The sequence below is a fragment of the Falco biarmicus genome, chromosome 3 (genome assembly GCF_023638135.1).
Source record: "Falco biarmicus isolate bFalBia1 chromosome 3, bFalBia1.pri, whole genome shotgun sequence".
Classification (NCBI taxonomy): domain Eukaryota; kingdom Metazoa; phylum Chordata; class Aves; order Falconiformes; family Falconidae; genus Falco; species Falco biarmicus.
In genome coordinates, this window is record NC_079290.1 from 56,282,741 (window position 1) to 56,302,980 (window position 20,240).

Consider the following 20,240-nt stretch of genomic DNA (forward strand, 5'->3'; position numbering starts at 1 on the left):
TGCTTTGAAAGCATCGGTGATGCTGAATGTATTTCATGATTGGGTGTCTAGCGACCACTGAATGCACAGTCATCCCAAAAGAAGATCTGTCAACTGGAACAATAATACAGAGTATCCAAAGGAAAAATGTGAAATATTCCAAGTGTTACCGTGGTGGTGAGACAAGTATTAGCTTCCATGGACACTCTTGACAGTTTAATTAATCTGAAAATTAACGACAAGAAGTCTGTTTTCCACTGTGCAACTTAATTGCCTGTTGGTATTGCTGAAATGCCTAAGCAGAGGGAGAAGCAGGCTGAAGATAGCCACATTGTGAACAAGATTTTGTAGTTTAAACATAGTTTGAAGTAGTTTTTTCTCTCTGGGAGGATGAGATAGAGTAACCACTCCTTGCTGTCCTATTTGTCAGAGAGTGTGTCTGTGTTTCTGTGCAGATTTCTGAAATAAAAGATGTTTGTGAAGCAATTAGGGTATGAATTTCCTGAAGGAGAGTTAGAGAAAAGCAGCATTTTGGAGGTGAACATGAAATGCCATCTCAGCGTTGGCCATTGGTTTCTGTTCCAAGGTACAGTTGCCATTAAGGATGCCCAGAAATAGACTGAAGTCCAGTCATGAAGCAGAGTTTGTAGGGAGAGATAATACAATTTATTTGAAAGACTGCAAGGAGCAGTGAAGGGACTGAACAGAAAGGGGCTAGGAGAGCTGCCAGATTGCATCATGCATTATCCTGACAGAGCCGGTGAGGGAGCCAGCCAGGGGAGATGCCCCCCTGGACCTGCTGTTTACAAACAGGGCAGGGAAGGACTGGTGGGTGATGTGGTGGTCAGGAAACATCTTGGGCATAGCAATCATGAGATGATAGAGTTTTTGATTCTCGGAGAAGCAAGGAGTGGGGTCAGCAGAACCCACTGCCTTGGACTTCCAGAGGGCAGACTGTGGCCTGTTTAGGAGACTGGTTGACAGAGTCCCTTGGGAGGCAGCCCTGGACGGCCAAGGGGTCCAGGAAGGCTGGACATTCTTCAAGAAGGAAAGCTTAAAGGTGCAGGAGCAGGCTGTCCCCATGTGCTGAAAGACAAGCTGGCAGGGAAGAAGACCAGCCTGGCTGAACAGAGAGCTTCAGCTGGAGCTCAGGGAACAAAGGAGAGTTTGCCACCTTTGGAAGAAGGGGCAGGCAACGCAGGAGGACTGTAAGGATGTCTCAGGGCTATGCAGGGAGAAAATTAGAAAGGAGAAAGCCCAGCCGGAACTCAGGCTGGCCACGGCTGCAAAAGGTAACAAAAAATGTTTTTACAAATACATTAGAAACAAAAGGAGGGCCAAGGACAATCTGCATCCTTTATTGCATGCAGGGGGGGAACATGGCCACAAAGGCTGAGGGAAAGGCTGAGGTACTCGGTGCTTTCTTTGCCTCAGTCTGTAATAGCAAGACCAGCTTCCCTCTGGCTGCTCGGCCCCCTGGGCTGGAAGGCAGGGACAAGGAGCAGAACAAAGTCCCCACAGTCCGGGAGGAAACGGTCAGTGACCGGCTGCTCCACTTGGACATGCGCAAGTCTATGGTGCTGGGTGGGATCCACCCCGGGGTACTGGGGAGCTGGCAGAGGAGCTCGCCAAGCTGCTCTCCATCATTTATCAACAGTCCTGGCAAACTGGGAGGTCCCAGAAGGCTGGAGGTCAGCCAGTGTGATGCCCGGCTACAAGAAGGGCAGGAAGGAGAATCTGGGAAGCTACAGGCCTGTCAGCCTGACCTCGGTGCCAGGGCAGGTTATGGAGCAGGTCATCCTGAACACCATCACGTGGCATGTCAGGACACCCAGGCAATCAGGCCCAGCCAGGGTGGGGTTATGAAAGGCAGGTCCTGCTTGATGAACCTGATCTCCTTCTATGACAAGATGACCCACCTAGCGGATGAGGGAAAGGCTGTGGATGTGTCTCCCTGGACCTTAGTAAAGCCCTTGACACCATCTCCCACAGCATCCTCCTGGAGAAACTGGCTGCCCATGGCTTGGGCAGGTGTACTCTGTGCTGGGTTAAAAGCTGGCTGGCTGGCCGAGCCCAGCTGGTGGTGAATGGAGTCACATCCAGCCGGGGACTGGTCACAAGTGGTGTTCCCCAGGGCTCAGTGCTGGGGCCAGTGCTGTTTAGTATCTTTATCGATGATCCGGACAAGGGGATCGAGTGCCCCCTCAGTAAGTTTGCAGGTGACACCAAGTTGTGGGGGAGGGTTGACCTGCCGGAGGGCGGGCAGGCTCTGCAGAGGGATCTGGACAGGCTGGACCGATGGGACAAGGCCAACTGTTTGAGGTGCAGCCAGGCCCAGTGCCGGGCCCTGCCCCTGGGTCACACCAGCCCCACACAGCGCTACAGGCTGGGGCAGAGCGGCTGGGAAGCGCCTGGTGGGAAAGGGCCTGGGGGTGCTGGTCAACGGCCAGCTGGACATGAGCCAGCAGTGTGCCCAGGGGGCCAAGGTGGCCATCAGCGTCCTGGCTTGTATTAGAGACAGTGTGGCCAGCAGGACAAGGGTGATTGTCCCCCTGTGCTTGGCATTGGTTATGCCGCACCTCGAATGCTGGGTTCGGTTTTGGGCCCCTCACTACGAGAGGGACATTGAGGTGCTGGAGCGTGTCCAGAGACGGGCAACGGGGCTGGTGAAGGGTCTGGAGCACAAGTCTTACAAGGAGCGGCTGAGGGAACTGGGGTTGTTCAGCCTGGGGACGAGGAGACTTAGGGGGGACTTTATTGCTCTCTACAACTCCCTGACAGGAGGCTGTGGGCAGGTGCGGGTCAGTCTCTTCCCCCAGGCAACAAGCAACAGAACAAGAGGAAACAGACTCACGTTGCACCAGGGGAGGTTTAGGTTGGATATTAGGAAAGATTTCTTCACTGAAAGGGTGGCCAATCATTGGAACAAGCTGCTCAGGGAGGTGGTGGAGTGCCCATGCCTGGAGGTGTTTAAAAAAACACGTAGATGTGGTGATTAGGGCCATGGTTCAGTGATGGACTTGGCAGACCTGGGTTAATTGTTGAACTTGATGATCTTAATGGTCTTTTCCAACATAAATGATTCTGTGATTCTGTGCATTGCAAAAGGTAACTTGACGTAACTGTACTTGAGAAGATGTTGGAAGGACTTTGACATAGGGTCTCCATTTGCAAACCTGAGTCGAGGTTTTTACTGTAGTAAAGTTAAAAATACCCAGAATACAGACCTTTCAGTTGTTACAGGTGGTATGTAAATGCAAGTGGGGCTATAGACATGAGCAGGTATATCATCCTCATTTAAAACCCACATGGCAGTTCTGACAGGTGTGTGTGTGATATGATATGACCTGTTGTGAATCCACCTGCCTTGTCACTGTATATTGATGCCAGCTTCTTAGCAACATCCCTCACATCTAAAACCTGCACCTTGCAAAGTGCTCAGCACAGTTTCCTCTATGTTGAAAGCTTTCAGCTTCTCCTTCTACCATTGACAGCTTCTGCTGGCTCCTGGAAGGAATGGCAGGTACCTTTCCTCTCCTCTGAGGAAGCTTCAGTCATTCTTTTCCTTTGCAGTGACAGTATTTATGAACTTCATTACAGGAACTTGTTAGGTCCTGATAAACATATTGAAAGGCATATGTATTTGTGCCTCATACTTGCATATATACGTATACAGTGTGGAAAGACACTAGCATCCATACGCACAGACCCTGACAAAGCATGCTAAAGCCATGACACAGAGGCTTTGCCCCACCCCATATTACACCTCCAAAGGGCTTTCTGGACCGCTTAATATTTCACACAAAATGGTGTGTAAACAGAATGTTAGGTCTGTAAGATAGATTAATTATATGGAGACAATGGTGTTAAGATTATTGGTCTTGATTCTGCCAAAAGTTGCCTCTGTCGTTGCCTCTGTAGTATGATATGATTTTAATTGACAAGGGCTTGTGTCTTTTTTTTTTTTTTCTTCCTGTTAATCCTTCTCCCATTCAGTGTGATGCATGGAGTGTGCTCAGAAAGTGAGAGAGCAATTCAGGAGGTAGCCGCCTCTCCATCGTTCGGTGTGTCCACTCCATACCGTGTACTTTAGTGTCTGCTACCTTCCACAGTGACTGGGGCAGCATCCAGTAGTTCTGGCATGGGAAGAGAAATTACTGAATTTCTTTTTCTTTATTTTGGTAGAAACTTTTTTTTGTGTGTGTTTCGTTGCTCTTGTGATTGTTTGTTAATGTTATAAGCTGTAGGTGTTTGATGTCCATTAATTTGTTATTTGTTTTCCAGTATGTCCTGTCTGTCCTGAAATTTACCTACCCTACCCTTTTTCAAGGGTAAGTATTGTTTTAAGGATACAGTTGTTTAAAAAATTACTTTAATGAGTAAATGTCTTGCTGTTCCATGCTGAAGCAAACTTTAATACCTCTTGCTATTACTGGCTTTTGCTGTCTAGAGGGCTTACTTGATGAAGCCTTAGTAAAACATTCATTAATGTGTCTTGGTTAATTTTTAAACATCATGGTGGTGATGTAATTAAGATATAGACTCCGTCATTTCTCATTTTTTTGAAAGTCTTATGCTTCAGCATGGAAAGTAGCAATTATAGCACAGCCTGTATTCTTTGGAGATGGCACTCATGGGTGAAGTACAGATGTGGTGTAGTCTTTTACTGTGCTAATGAAAACCGACCTTAAACCCATCTTTAGGCATACACAAATACCATGTTGTTTATTTTCATGCTTAGCCTTTGTTGTGACTCTGAATCAGAAGTCACTGTCATATCTTAATGTTTATCATGAGAAATACAATGTTTTGTCAAGTATCCATATATACCATTAATGCCTTTAATAATTTGTGAGATGTTTAGTGAAAATCTGACCACTTAAGAGTCAAGACTTCCCCCATTTCTTCTGTTGAGATAATGGTAAAATCTGCAGACACTGGATATCTTGAATTCCTTTACTGCTGCTTGGCATGGCTTATATTTTTGCCTGACTTGCAGCCCCAGGAATGCAGTCAACTCTAGGAATAATCGCCTTGGGAATCTCCATTCTCTTTGAGTGTACTCAGCTTTGTTAAATATGCTTTCTTCGGTTTTGACACACATGGAGTCTCTCTTGGACAAGCCTTTTATCATTTGGGAAAGGGTTTTGAGCAGGGTATGTAAAATATGTGGTAAATCAATAGTAAAAACCATATTGCAGTGGCAAGCCTTATGGTATCTGTGTTACCACACTCACTTCCTTTTTCTGTTATTTGGAAATGCATCTCAGCATCTTAATATTTTTCCAAAAGTTCTGGCTTTTAAAAGTGACCTTTCCTTAAAAATTAAGTGGCTCAGGTACACTTTCATTTAGAGCTATGACAGATGAGCAAAGGAGGAAAAGAATGTTATTCTCAGTTCATGCTGTTATTGTTTGTTGTCGTTATTTTTGTTCCCTATACAATCTAAGACTATGTTGCATAGTGGTAAGCATCTGAAAGTGTTATTAACTTCTGACCTTAAAACTGAGACAAGAGGAAATTCTTCACAATAAAGTTGTGGGAATTAATCAGTTGCTTGGAGTAGAGCACGGTCAAGCCTGCAGCAAACATCAGGGCTATCTTTAAGCTCTCATATCTCCTCATTTAAAAAAAGGTGAAGTGAGCTGTGATAGTAGCATTGAATCAATGAGCTTGCTCTTCTCTGACACTGTCCGACTGTATGTAATACTGCATAGACTGAATATTTATTTATTCTGCATATGTGTGAGAGAGATTTTAAATAGCTGGTTAAATGCATTGCAATGAATGGGAATAATAAAACCACTGCTATACCTGTTACAGATGTTAATGTGATTTAACACTGCAATACAGTATCTCTGTCTGAACTATGGTAGTTGTTTAAGGATTTTCACCCAAGAAACATGAAATACCTCTCTGAAAACCACTAGCTTAAGGAAGAAGGAAGCTAATAACTTACTTAAAAGCTTAAAAAATATCAGTGTGCATCACTACTGATTTTAAGTTATCCTCAAGCATTTCTAAGGCCTCACATACTAGCTCCATAATAGACTAAGGAACACCTTTAAGGTAAGGTAAGTCAATGCAGAATGTATGTAATGGTTACATACCTTTTCAATGAGAAAACTGCAGTATTGTGGTTTATATGCAGGGTTATCTGGCTGTAAAGATGTTTTCTCTAGAGTCTCTGAATCAGAGGCTCATGCAGCATAATGATGTTATTGTTGATGACACTTCACGTGGTGCCTGCTACGCAAAATGTGTGTGTGTGTGTGAGCAGTCTGAGTTCAAGGGAGTTTTTAATCTAAGCCCAGCATGAAGAACCACGGGAAGTCCTAGAGCTAATGTTTGAAACTGTGAGGACTACACACGTCATCCTTGGGGCTTATTACTTCAGCTGAAGTGAGTCTTTGAATTCTGAAATAATGTTTATTTGTTAAAACAGTAACAGTTTATGTATGAAAAGATAGTAATCTCTTGTCACAAACCTTGTCTTGCTTGATTTTCAGGTCATCATGGCTGTAACATCACTATTATTATTGTTATTATTAAGCCTTGTGTGGGGAGAGATGATAAAATGGGGTTTTTGGTAGGATGACTAAGGTAATTGTAGTTGATGGTAATTTATAAAACATTTAAAATGGGAGTGGAAACATCAGAATATTAGAAAATTTGGAAAAAGTGAAGGCCCACAAAAATGAGAGATTCAAAGGGGAATAGTGGCATCCCTGGTAATCTAGAGAAATAGATAACTAGAGTCATGGGTGTGCTGTGAGAAATTCTGTGGATTCTAAGGTTATATTCCACGTGGTTAACAAGAACAAACAAGCTGTTTTGCTTCTATTTCAGGTGGCAGACGTTAGTGGGTGGGCTTCTGCTTCACATCTCCTGGAAGTTGGGCTGGGTGGAGATAAACTTGTGTTCAAGGTACTGTAGGGTTTTCAGTATTTGCTAAATACTTGTTTTCTGTAGGTGGCTTATGATGTAGTTAAGTTGGTTGTGGAAGTTACTAACTTGCTAAAATATAAGTCTGTGTGTGTGTGTTTTCTGCTTCACAAGTGTGGGAGAGATCTTACGTTGTAGTCTAATCAATGTTCAATGACACGCACTTTTAACTGTATACTAATATAAAGTGGATTCAATTTAACCTTGATAAGACAATCAAAAAAGCATAGCTGTTAGTGAAAACTGTAAGGATAACTTAATCCAACTAACTATCCACATCTTTTCCTTAGATTATGTTACTGTATTATAAGAGAAACCTTGGTAATGTTAGTTAACAACACTGACGCACCCTTTCCCAAAATGTCAGTGCAGTGAAGTCCACAAATGTGATCTTCCTTTTTCTGTAAGACCTGTGTCCCATAAATGGGAATCATTCACCCTTGCCTAACGCTAGCATTTATAACTGCACAGCAAGAGCAGCCGTTGCAGTACAGGATTGATATAATAATCAAGCTCCAAATAAAAAGATGCTCTGTAGACAAAGATCATCTGCTTGAGCTGAGTGTGACAGCAACTCAGGAAGAGTTGTCTGGCAGACTATACTCTGCTCAGGTGGATCCATTCTGCAGTATGGAATGTGGCATATCTGTATTTTGCAGAATGGTATAATTTAGGAGGTGTATGCCCACAGCAATTGTTGCATCTCCACTCTGGAGATACTAAAAACTTGACTGGACAATGACCTGAGTAATGTGACTTCACTCTGGAGCTTGGGGGGATTGGAGTATGTGACTGCCAGAGTTCCATGCTATGTAACTTTTTTCAGTGATTCTGTATTAGCAAGTGACAACAGATGAATTTTCTGTTTGGCTGGCTTGCAAAACTGAATCTCCTCGTTTGGAATGAAATCCTGCATGTATGTCAGAACAACCAGGCAATGTTCTGTTTTCATGTCCATGCAAGTGACTACATTACCACTGAAACTGAAGTGAAGTTGTAAATGGAAACAGAATTTAACTTCCTGTCTTTCATCTGCAGTGTAGATAAAACGAGGATATTGGTGCAAAAGCTGCCAGTGATATTGGTAGATACAAGATTAGGGTCCAAACCTTGCTGTAGTGGCAGTTACTGATATATAGATTATTATCAAATGTATATTGTTTATGCAGATTTTGTCTTCACAGAATAGTCTAAAGGAATTACAGCTGTCAGTCACATCCTTTTTAGTTCAACTTTTCATCACTAGACGATTACTTTTGCTTTAAATATGAAAGAAGTTGAATATTTTTTCCCAGCTTGGAAAATATACTTTCAATTTCTCAAAAGCTTGGAAGACATTAAAAAAATACTGGACAAGAACCAGTTTCTGCTGTTGAAAAGGATGTTTTTTTCCAAAAGTTTAGGTGAAAAATTAGTTCGTTTTTTGACGATGGAGGCTTCAGGCCACTAGATGTCAGTACACTGTAGGAAAAGTTTTTAAAATAAATCTTGAGGAACGTCTTAGCTAACACAGAATGCCTGTTGAAGAATAGACCGAATGAAATTACCAGAATTAATTGACGTGTTTTGGCTATAATTCAGCCAACTACTTAAGCATGAGTTTAAACCTGTGTTTCTTCAGAAGAATTAGGCACGTGCTTTAATGCTTTGCTGAACTGGGCTTGTAGCATATATCTCCTGTATTAAAAAGAAACAAACAAAAAAACCCCCAACAAAAAATCCACACCACCCAACGTCCCCAAAAAACTAACCGAACAAAAACCTCCCCAACAAACAAACATAATGTGTAAAAGCTTCTGTCTACCACTTCCTCTCAAGGTCCTTCCCTCTCCAAAGATGTTTTTTCTTCACCCTACCACTGGGATAAGAACATTTCTACACTCTTATAGAATATTGGTCTCTAAATCTATCTGTTGGCTTGTTTCTTTTGTGTATGTGTAGGATACTTAAGAATACCATATCGAGTCCCCAGTCTTGTCATGCTTCAAATAATGAACTGCCACCCATTTGCTTATTTCTGCAAAGTCTCAGTATTTCTGTCATGTGGACTGATCTCATATGCTTTCTGAGCCAGCTTGCGTTATCCCAAAGTGTCTCAGCAGAATTATTTTACTACACATAGTTCATCACCCTGTGTCTAAAGTCTGGAATCCCAGTTTCACAATAAAGACGAAATAAAAACACATTACTCAGAGTGATTTCTCTTAGATTTTGTGGATATTCTGCTTTTCATCTGCTTCCCCCAGTACCTCCAGCTGTAATGGACTCTGTCACTGTCATTGTTGCGTGGTGACTGTCTGCAAAACTTCTATCCAAAACAAGGGCTCTGGGGAGCACAGAGGAATATGTGTAGCATCTGCATAGTGCTTCCAGTGCTGCAATATGCCACCCAGCTCCTGCCTAACCCTTGTAGTCGCATAAGTCCTGTGTGTTCTGGCATTTCTCATAGTGCTGAATTATCCCCACAGCTAAGCAGCAGCTCAGAGTCATGCTTAAATCAAAGCTCCAAAGTGTGGTTTAGGGGAACCTACCTGTTGACTTTACTGGACTTTGGATCTAGCCCTACAACCACAAACTCATCAGTTCTTTTATGGCACTGAGCTTTCCTGTTTTGCATGTACATCGCTTTATTGCCAACATAAGAAGCTACTAATTGGTTTACATATCAGACAGATTGTTGCTGCTGACATGTTACATCAAACATCCATGCATTCTTTCTTTTTCAGTCCTGAAATTCCCACTCGGCAGCATAAAATTCTACCCTTACATCATGGAAAAAGCATCTGAAGTCCTTTTCCATTACACTTCTCAGTGTTGCATTGGAGATGAAGATATATTTGGGATTCCTAGAATTTAGTGGTGCAGAACATGAAAGAGTGATTGTTTTTATGTTTTAAATGAAAATTCAGTTTTCATTATGTGTCCCTTTCATCTTCCCAACCCTCCTTTCTTTTCTTCACTCTTCCTTTCTTCCATTTGTTGCAGTTCCAATAGGATGGGGGTATTTTTGTTGGTGTCTGATGTGAACTCATTGGTAATAAGGCATGACAGTTTTAGATCCTGGTCTTGATGAAATTCCAGTTGAAGTCAATAACCTTAAAAGGAACAGTGTTTTATAAAAAATGCTGGTGACTACCCCAAAACCCAGAGCAAATATTTACACATGTTTTATTTTCATTCGGAGTGTTCTGATTTCATCGCTTAGTGATCTATTTTTCTCCTCTTCCATGAAATGTGGTAGTGTAGAGATACATATAATTACATTTGAAGTCTGACATGCTAGTTGGAAGTGTAATCCAAATTAAGGAACTACAAGCAGTTTGGTTTTGTTTTGAGAACCAGCATTATTCGCTGACCTTTTCTTGACTTTATTTCAAAGCTTGGGAAGAGCAAACGGGGGTAGCAGCATCTTCAGTCCTGGGAAGCCTTTGGATCAGGCCTGTAGATCACTGCTAGTCCGTTCTTCCCTTGCTCAAAATCTTACATTATTTCCTCTGAAATTTACCACCTACGTCATCCCTTTTTCCCTTTAAGTACCAAGATCAAAAAAGGAAAAATGCAAATTCTGAAGCCCTCTTCCAGAACTGAAACCTGACCCTACTGCAATAATCGTGGCTAAAAAAAAAATAATCAGATCAATCTGATGACTTCATTCCTCCATTAGCTGTCAAACTGCCTCTGGGAGTTTGGCTTAGTCAAAGGAGTATCATTAGGAAATCTCAAGAGATAGGCTCCCACAGAGACAATCTGATCTTTAGGAAGAATGTCTTTGTAAATCTGGCTGAGAAATGAATGTGTGGGTGGGCAAGTGTATTTGTACATAGTGAAAATGTGTGCTGTCTGTGCAAGTGTACCATTTTATGCCTTCATTTGTCAGTTTTTCTTCCTTTTAAAGCACATCAAGGAAATTAGTTGAAATTACCTTAAAACCAATAGGAGTAATTTCTGTGAATTGCAATTGTAATTGCAAACAATTTTAGAGAGAGAGGAGCCAGGGAAAGACTAAAAGAAAGAAGATATATCTACAGGTAGTTCCTATCTGGGATTAAGTGAAGTGATTAATTTTTACCTCAGACTTCTTTAGTAAATGGGTGGAATACTGAACAATCAGACAATCAATTTAATATGGACATCTTTGAAATTCATGTGCATATGTACATATTATTATATTCCTTGCAAGCAACTGTTGCTGACTGCATGTAAACAGAATATGGTAAAGTAATGGTATTTTAATTGTTTCCACAGGTCTGAAATCTTGTCGTGGCTTCCTGCTTCAGTACTTTTTGTGGGCATTATTTATGCTGGCTCTAGGGCACTGTCTAGATTGGTAAGCAATGCACAAATAGAAACCAGTTCTTTATTACCTCTACTTTATAAGCAAAGCACGTTACCTTAATAACAGATATTTAATGCTGTCCCTGGGTTGGGGGGAAAGAAGGGAAGAGGGTTTAAATAATACATACACTGTTAACGGTGCTAGAGCAGTGGTCCAATCCTACAAAGTGTAGAGCAGTATGAAAAAGTACATCTGTGACAGTCCAAAGCACTCAGCATCTCTCCAGAGTACTCAGTGTTTTGCAGAACAGATCCTCTGTGGTCTGAATTGTGCAAGCAGGGAAGAAGCTGAAGAAGTTACTAGCTGTAACTTTGCAAAAGGGGGAGTGGGGCTGTGGAATCTGTGGGAAATCCTTCCAGAAAAAGGATGGAGACCATTGGATTTGAAAAACTAAATTGAAAGTTGGAAAGAGATTATGGCAAGTGTTAGATTAATCAGTTTTATGATCTATTTGAATCACAATAACCTACCAAATGTTTAGAGGATATCAAATCTGCTTTCATTAAAGTTGAATGCTTTTTACTTAAGTGATACAGTCTTTCCTAAAAAAAAAAAAAAAGAGAATTTGTGATGTGAATTCTTAAAACTCAATGTTTTACTGCTGTTATGCCATCTGCAAGGCCAGATTCTGCACTAGTTCCCTTCTGCATTCTGTCAATGCATCTTAATCTAAGTCCAGAGCCAGCTTGCTCCTGCCAGCCCCTAAGCCACAGGGAGGATCAAAAGAGATTTTTTTACAAGGTTCTGCTTGTAGTGATCTCTTCAACATCCCAGTGGAGAGGTAGGGCAGAAAAGGGCAGAATATCTCTGTCCTCACAAACAAGGTTGGGGGCTTCATCTTGGACTCAAGTGATCTTTGGAAAGCACAGTCATGTGCTCAGAAGCCCCGTGCCTTCAGATTAGCTCTGTCTCAGGGTGATTGCATTTAATTCCTCTTGGTTCCTTGTCAAAGCAAGTTCCAATTGGGCTTCTTTGGTGTAAACTCAGCAAAGATCCCTAAGGAGAGCCCTGCCTGGAAACAACAATAAAGCCTTGGCAGCATCATCTTTTCTGCCTGCTCACCTGGGAGGTGAAGGAATGAATCACATCCTCTCTGCTATTTCTTCTTACTTCCTTGTCATCTGGTAAATTACCTTGTTTCCCTCCTGTCCCTGCTCTGGTCCTTCAAGAGTGAGGTGCATTGGAGTGTCAGAGTGGCTGTGAATGGTTTTGATTTGTATCCCAAATCTTTCTTGAGGTGCATGGCTTTTTGTTGTATGTCAGTAAGGATTTAGAGGCCTAATTCTGTGGCCATTTTAGGAGGAAAGGGCAAGTAGTCTTAGGCCATAGTTATTATGTAGTGCCCTGCGCTGGGGCTAAATTCAGTGCTACATAGAAGCTTTTCTGACAGTAACTTTGTGCACAACAATTCTATGGCACAGGCAGAAGGAAAATGGACACTCCCGAACGCATACCTGAGTTGGCTCACCTCAAATCAAGTGGGTTTATTCCTAAAGCAGAAATAATGTGCACTTTTTGGATCAAATCCAAGGAGACCCACTTTCAAACACTCCTGTATACTGGCAGAGCTACAGTCTTAATCTCAGTTTGTGCCCCTCATTAGAGGTGCTGGCAGTCTCCCCTGCCCAGGAGTTCAGGGCTGGAGCTGGAGGAGGACTCTTAGCTCTGGACTGTGATGCATTAACAAAAGTATGCAGAGCTGTGAGGGGAGGTTTGTACAGAGTCTATTCACCCTGCTTGCCCAACCAGTAAACCTTTCTTTTTGTAAGCATTAAACCCACTCACAAATTTAGGAAATACATCAAAGGCAATAGACATATGGAGAAGGTTAACCGGGCTAGGCAAACTGGAGCCATTGTTGGCTCCAAAACATATTTGGAAGAGCCAAAAGCAGGGAGGGAGGAAAAAAAATCCCCACAAATCGGCTTCACAAAAGGAAGAACATAAATTCTGCTGTCAGCTTTCCTTGTGTATGGCTATTTCTTGTATTTCCTATTATTGTGTCAGGCTCAGGATGCTTATGTCAGATACGTCTGGTTTTATGTTCAGTTGTCCAGCAACAGGGTTGAGAATTGGTTTTCAGAACCAGTGAAGCTGGAGCTGACAAATTCATGACAGTTGTGTTTGAGTGGTTTTCATTCCTTGCTAATTTAGAGGTGTTAAAAGTTATCTTGGTGTAACTGCTGTGCTTATGGATCCACCCCAGTTGTCATTATGACTTAAAATGTTTAACTAGCGATGCTTATCTGGCTTTATGGGAAGGAAAAAAAAATCCAGAAAACACAGATTTCTGAGTGCAAAGTCAAATTTAAGAGATATTTGCTGCTATATCACCTGATACTTTAAAGGCACGGACATCACTGAGAAATTAACTCATTCTCTACTCATGTGATTTAAATACTCTACACAAGTGGGGAAATACTGCTTCCTACAACTGCCTTAGTCCTTAGATTATCTTAATCGAGGCAGAGAATTGCCTCTGTTTCAACTGTCTGAGACACCATGGATCTGATTTGGAGGAAGTGTTATGAACCACTAATTCTGGTTGGGTTTGCCTCGGGCAATGGGTGTTTGATTAATTATTTTTATCATTGAGGTTTGTTTCTTAATGATTTCATGTTGGGATGGTGTCCAGATACCTCAGTGGGTATGATTTCAACATCGCTTGTGTATGAACTATTACAAATCTACCCTAATATCAGGCAGCTCTTCCTAGCAGTAATTGAAAGCAATCACCTAAAATTATCTTGCCCGTAATTCTGTTGCTAGGAGTCACACTGCATTCATAGTACCAGTAGACAGAGATGGGAAGACTAATGAGAACTGTCTACTGTGGAGGCTGCAGATATTTGAACAGAGGCAAAACTAGAGGCAGAAACCTGGAGCAAATCTTACTGAGGTAACTGTGTACAAACAAACCAACTGAGCACTCAAAAGTGGGAGAAGAAGCAAGCAGGGTCAGCATTTAAAGATGCCTGTGCCGTGTAATAGTGACTGGAATAGGTCTAAGTCCCTTTTAGGAGATGTGGCATAGGTTTACAGCTTAAAAAACAAAACGAAACACAAAACCACAAACATGTGGGACAGCTGTCCCTAAAAGGAGTGCCCTTTCCTATGTGTGTGACTTTTCCAGTTGATTTGGACATTTTTGTTCTCTCCCAACGGCAGCCAATCCCGGTGTTCCTCACCGTGCACAACGCGGCAGAAGTTATAACCTGTGGGTTCCAGAAGTTTGTGCAGAAAGAGGTAATTGATCTATTAATAGATACATTCAAGGTACCTCCTGTGATATAAACTGCCCTGTTACAAGACACCTGGTTTCTTTTAATATGGGCATTAGTGCCATGTGCTTTTCTAGTCTTGCTGTGATAGCTAGTCATTAATGACACCCAGAGAGCTTTGCTGTTGACAAGTATCTATATTGATGTTTTCTTTTCCCCTTTAGTTGATGAAACACTGCCAATGTGTATCACCAGTGTGATCGCATTTTTGAGACTGTCTTGATCCTGCTTGTTTTTTTCCTTTTAAAAGTTAATATCCCTTCTCTCTCATGCCTCACGTAAGAATCTCATTGTTTGAGCTGCGAGGGAGGAGGACTGGGTCCTTAGATCTAACCAGTGTAATATATTTAGAGTATTGTGTAATTATAGATAGATCACATCTCCACATGAAATGCAGGAAGAACAGCGCATTTTTTTATTTGTTTTGAATGCTTGAGAATCTATCCCAAGACCAGTTGAAGCTGGGAGAATAATTTCTGTGCCTTTTAGTAAGAGCTGGGTTTGTTTCTCACAAACTGCATTGGGGATCCTTCTTTTTAGGCTGTGAAATGCTTTTCTAATTGACCAAAGAGTTGCTGTGTGAGGTAACACTGGGAAATCATTCATCACAAAGTTGTTTCTACAGTGGCCTCTGGGTTGCCCTGGAAGGGATCTTCCATTCATTACATCTGTTGTGTATATAGAAGACAAATAAATGGCCCCATGTTTGCTACTCCTAATAAAATCGAAGAGGTCACTGAGGTTATGCCTAAGTGACATAGCAGTGTGTACCATGGCATGTCCCTGTGGCATTGTCCTCTGATTAGTGTCCCTGTCAAAGCGTTTCATATTTTCCTTTTAGCTTCAAGTGCTTGACTCCTCTCTTTAAAAAAAGCCAACACTATGGACAAGGATAATGCAAACACAGGTCTTTCTGGGAAGCTTCTGGGGAATAATTTTGCACCAAAGGATCAGGAAACTCTCATGAGTTCAGACCAAGACTGATTTGGTTGGGGTAGTACCTTATTAATTAAGGATGCTCAATATTTGAGTACATACAATACCCAGTTCTGGTATAGTTCAAGTTGGTATAAAGTTCATGTCTGGTTTTTGGCTTACTTGCTGGTAAGTAATCTGAAAATATAAATCAGGTTGAACTAGGCTAATCTGTAATCCTGGTACTTTTTTTCAAATTAAATGTGCGAAGCACTGCTCGAATGTAATGGGGCTGTTGAATGTTGCTCGTTGGATTTTTCAATGTGTTTAGTGCGGTTAGATCAGCTGTCATCACTTTCCTGGTTTTGGAAGGAGAAAGCACTATTTCACCATTTTTATTTTAAAATTTAAATTTTTTAATCTTACTTTCTTTTTTACAGCAGACCTCTCATCTGAAAGTCTGTAGGTAAGCTTTTAAAACTGCTCAGATTCAGATTCAGACTTGTTTTGGCTCCAGCTTCTGCATTTGCTTCAGATAATGGCACACCAAAACAATGAAGAATGTAAGGCACATTCCCATGGGTGGTGAGCCTACATTGCAACATAGGCATAATTAAACATTTTTTAAATGTATTTTCTTTTTTTTTTTTACAGTCGCTTAAATAGATACTTTTTTTTTTCCTTATGAAAATAAAAAAAGCTAGAAGGCCAGTCTTCCTGAATAACAAAGCAGTGCTTGTAAGAATGTTTTTGGAAAGCAGATGGAAACCAGGTTTGAAGTTCCAGTGGGTAATCTGAAACAGCAAGAGAAAGATAATTAATGTGATAGAAAATGGCTAAAAATACTTTTCCTGAGAAAGAAAAGGCGAGTGATATCCAGTCTGTGAAAATCATCCATATTAAGCTACACAACCTACCAACCCTCATTGGACCTAGTTTAGGCTTCAAAGAGGAGACAGAAAGGGACAAACAGAAGTCAGCCAGTAGTGTATTTAAAGTTTCATTCTCCTGCCCCCCCCCTCCCCCCATCCCTTTGAAGAATGTATATTTGCTGTCCTCCACATTCTGTAATCTTTTAGCTGTACTTAAAGTGGAAAATGTTAGGTTATTATTTAGTGTACCTAGGGGCACCATCTTCCTAATCTCTCCCTGTTGTTTCCATTATCTGATTTACTGTGGCCTTGTTTTCACCACTGGATTGTTGTCAAGGATACCAGGGTTTTTATCATCTCCATTCTGCCTTTTCCTACTCCCTAGAGAGCAGAAAAGTAAGCTGCAAGAGCAAATGTTTATTATTATTAACAGTGACAGTCCACAGAAATTCCGCATCAGTGTATTCAGTGTAGCCTGTAGAAATACTGACTCAGCCACAGGTTAAAAATTTATTTAATCCAAGTTGGTGGACTAGGGAAGGACTTGTGCTGTCCTTAAGGCATTTCTAGTGTAATACCACACACTTCCACTTTGCTCTGTGTTCTGGAGTTACACCATCACTTTTAACGGAGTTACCTCTGCTGGAATTGTTGTAATAGGCAATTCACCACAGTGGAAGAACTTTTTGGTAGCTATTCACAGCCAGAAATTTGTTGATTTTGGCTTTCTGAAGTGGCGTAGGGAAGCCAGATGGCAAGTGAGGAATAATATTCCCTACCAAAAACTTGTTTTCATCACTGCTGAGATGTTTTGAGCTGCTTCTCTTCTCATACCGCTTTGCCATGTATGAGTTATGCAGAATGCATGATGTAAAACTTAAATTTTGGTGGCAGAAATTAATTTTTAAATATGGAATAAAAATTAAACAAATGAAATGTCAGTTAAAAATAAGTGGAATTGCCTATACTTTGCTGAGAGTACAAATCCAGGTGACAAGCTTTTGGTCTTTCTTTTTTTTTTTTTTTTTTTTTTTCCCTCTGCAGCGTTCTGTTCCTCCTGGTAGCAGCAGCGTGCCTTCCTTTATGTGACACACAGGTGAGCTCTGCTTTGTAAGCAGCTCTAGTGAAACCTTGATGTTTGACATCTTGTTAGCATATGAAGGATGCAGCTTTTACTTGTAAGCTAGGGTGGGATTCCTGTGAAGGAATTGTAAATGTTGCCTATCGCTATGTTGTAGTCTAGCTGCTTTTAATGTGTTTGCTTGGTGTGTTTACCATGGTAAAACCGCTGAGCAGTGTGGACACACAGCTCTTCAGTGAAAGTGGTGGCTGGGGAAACCACAGTTTAACTTCTTATAGGGCTTAGACTAAATCACTTAGGTTTGAATTAATTGCATGTACTTTCAGGAGGTTCCTAAATTAGCTTTGTAATCACTTTACACGCTTCTGTAGCTACAGGAGAAAGAAAGGAGGTACCTCCAGGGAGCACTCGGTCCAGCAAAGATACATTACTTGGAGATGTTTTTCTCTTTTGGAGACTTAGGAAGGCTACTTCCTTGTTTTGAATACTTTAGTTAATATCTGAAGTCAGGTGGGATGAATCTGGGACCTTGTCTGGGTGCATCTGATCAAATGTAGACGTCAGAAGTGTTGCACCTGCACTAGTTCCCTTCATAGTCCATGGTACAGAGGAGGAACTTCTGGTGTGTAATTAGTCTGCCCTGGAAGCAGACATCTAAAATATGCCAGGTGAATTCCTCTCAAAAATGTTTATTTTTCCCCATTGATTGTGAAGAGAGCCTACCTTGCTGAGAGGTGTCTGTTTAAAGCACTCTTTTGGATACTTTTGTGGTTAGTTGGAGCCTTGGGGAGAGAGACTGCTTAGCTACTGCAGAGGCTGAGGGGGGAGAGGAAACAAGACAAAAACCCTAGCAACGTTCCTCTAATTCTCTTGCCCCTCCCTGACAGCCAATACAAGAATATAAGACTAAACAGACAGGGGTCTGTATGCTCAGATTGTTTAAAATGCTGTACATACCTGAAAGAAATAGAACTATTCTTGCCAATGCTAGCTGAGAGCCTGGGTAACTGGCACATGCCAAGTCTCTAAGCAGGACAAGAAAAACTTCAGTCTTCCTAGTCTTTAGTGGTCTTCTCTTTCTTTGTAGCATAGCTCCCACTCACTGCGCTTGCTTTGTGAAGCTAACTGCACGGAACTAGTGATACATGTGTTTACATGAATGTGCTTTGATTTATGTAAATGTTCTTTATTGCAGTTTGATCCAAACGGTTATTTATGGGCTCTAATTCACTTGATCTGTGTTGGTAAGTCATTTTCTTTTGGAAAAAGAATTAGGAAGAGTAAATGAGTTGGAGAAATCTGCTTCATTGTGAGTTACTGATATTTGAGGTTCTTGATAAAGGAAACACTTGGAAAGAATGAAGAAGCTCAGTAAATATAAAAAAAGTGCATTCCTTTTATAGGTTTTACATTGAAAACAGCAACAGAATAGACTAGATATTGCAGTCAGTTAACAGTGGATGAGAAAATGCACATACAATTTTAATTAGCACTAAGCTTTTCTGGGAGTTTTTGGTGATTGCTTACTAAGAGACACCTCTTCCGGAGGAGAGAAGAAACATGAAAAAACCCAAGCAATAACTTGTAGTTAGAGCTTTATTGCTCACACTGATTTTATTTAAAAACTGACAAAAATATTTTAAAATATCATGGAATATGCTCCCAGATGAAGGATGTTGAAGTGTTGGGGGGGTTTTATGCAATCATATGCATTTGTAAAAATTTTAACAATCAGTTGCATAGCCTGTCATGTTTTCTTTTGTCTTTTTCAGACTAAACATGGATTTAGGTAAATCATAATTCTTCCCTGAAAAGCTAGAAGGTCAGACCAGAAAATCTGAAGAAAACAAGAGTAGTAATTTTAAACTAGGAGATTTGTGTCTTTTGGAGCAGTAGGCTGGATAATAGGGGACTTGTATTTGGTTCTTAGCTGTCCTATAGACTTAGTGAGTGACTCATTCATATGTTAAGTCTTCTCTGCAAATTAGGGATGATTCCTTCTTTATTTTGTCTATTCATACTTTAAAATTTTCAGGGCAGAGTTGATGTGTTTATATCTATTTGAGTCTAGGGAGATCTAGAGATACCATTCTAAAATGCTGTTAACATATAAATAAGAAATAGTTGGGTTTTTTTCCTTTAGGAAATGTTAGGTGGTAAACACTGACTCATTTAGATAGAACAAAAAGCTAAGGATTTTTCACTTCAAATACTTGTTTGTTGTAAGGAGTGATGTTATTGCTTTCTCAAAGCCAAAAGGTCTCATTTGTAAAGCAGTACTAGGCCATGGAGGTGGAAAACTGCTTAGAGAATCTTCAGGAGTCCTCTTCTGTGTGCTTGAAATGTGTAGGAAGTGCCAACATAATGTTTATGTTTAAAATACAGCATCTTTCAATTTCTCTTGTTTTTGAGAGAAAGTTGTTGATATGACTGTTGGGGTTTTTTTTGTATAATTAGATTTCCTATCAACTGACAATAAAGATGTACAAGAAAGAGCAAACAGTTGAACTAACTTACTGCACAGTTAATCAAGACAGCATGAGAGAAAGGACGTGTTCTACCTTTCAGCTTGTCTAATGGAGGCAGAATTGAGGACATCTATTACATAGTGTCCTAGTGGATTTGCTTTTCATGTTCTAGTTGTCTCTGTGAATCAAAAAAACCCAACAAAGCCTTGAAGAAAGGGTCTGAAAAAATAGAGCATGAAGCTATACTGTTCCTTCCTTGAGTGCTTAAAGCCTTTCACAGAATAGAAATGGGAGCTAATCAAGAGGTGGGTAGGTTAAGAATGTAAAGAACCTGGAGACTCTAGAGCCGAGAGAACTCTGAAC

At 41.0% G+C, this 20,240-nt stretch overlaps 1 protein-coding gene across 6 annotated transcripts in view; it reads left to right on the forward strand.

Annotated features, from left to right (window-relative positions):
- Window positions 1-20,240, forward strand: part of TMEM241 (transmembrane protein 241) — a 62,981-nt gene that overhangs the window by 640 nt on the left and 42,101 nt on the right. For 4 of the 6 annotated variants that reach the window (XM_056332763.1, XM_056332768.1, XM_056332769.1 and 1 more), the window contains exons 2-8: window positions 4,264-4,310; window positions 6,829-6,906; window positions 11,170-11,251; window positions 14,429-14,506; window positions 15,897-15,922; window positions 17,373-17,424; window positions 18,605-18,653. In XM_056332763.1, the coding sequence (XP_056188738.1) occupies window positions 4,264-4,310; window positions 6,829-6,906; window positions 11,170-11,251; window positions 14,429-14,506; window positions 15,897-15,922; window positions 17,373-17,424; window positions 18,605-18,653 (412 nt within the window). The remainder of the gene's footprint in view (window positions 1-4,263; window positions 4,311-6,828; window positions 6,907-11,169; window positions 11,252-14,428; window positions 14,507-15,896; window positions 15,923-17,372; window positions 17,425-18,604; window positions 18,654-20,240) is intronic. The other 2 variants (XM_056332764.1, XM_056332767.1) reach the window with 1 other exon arrangement.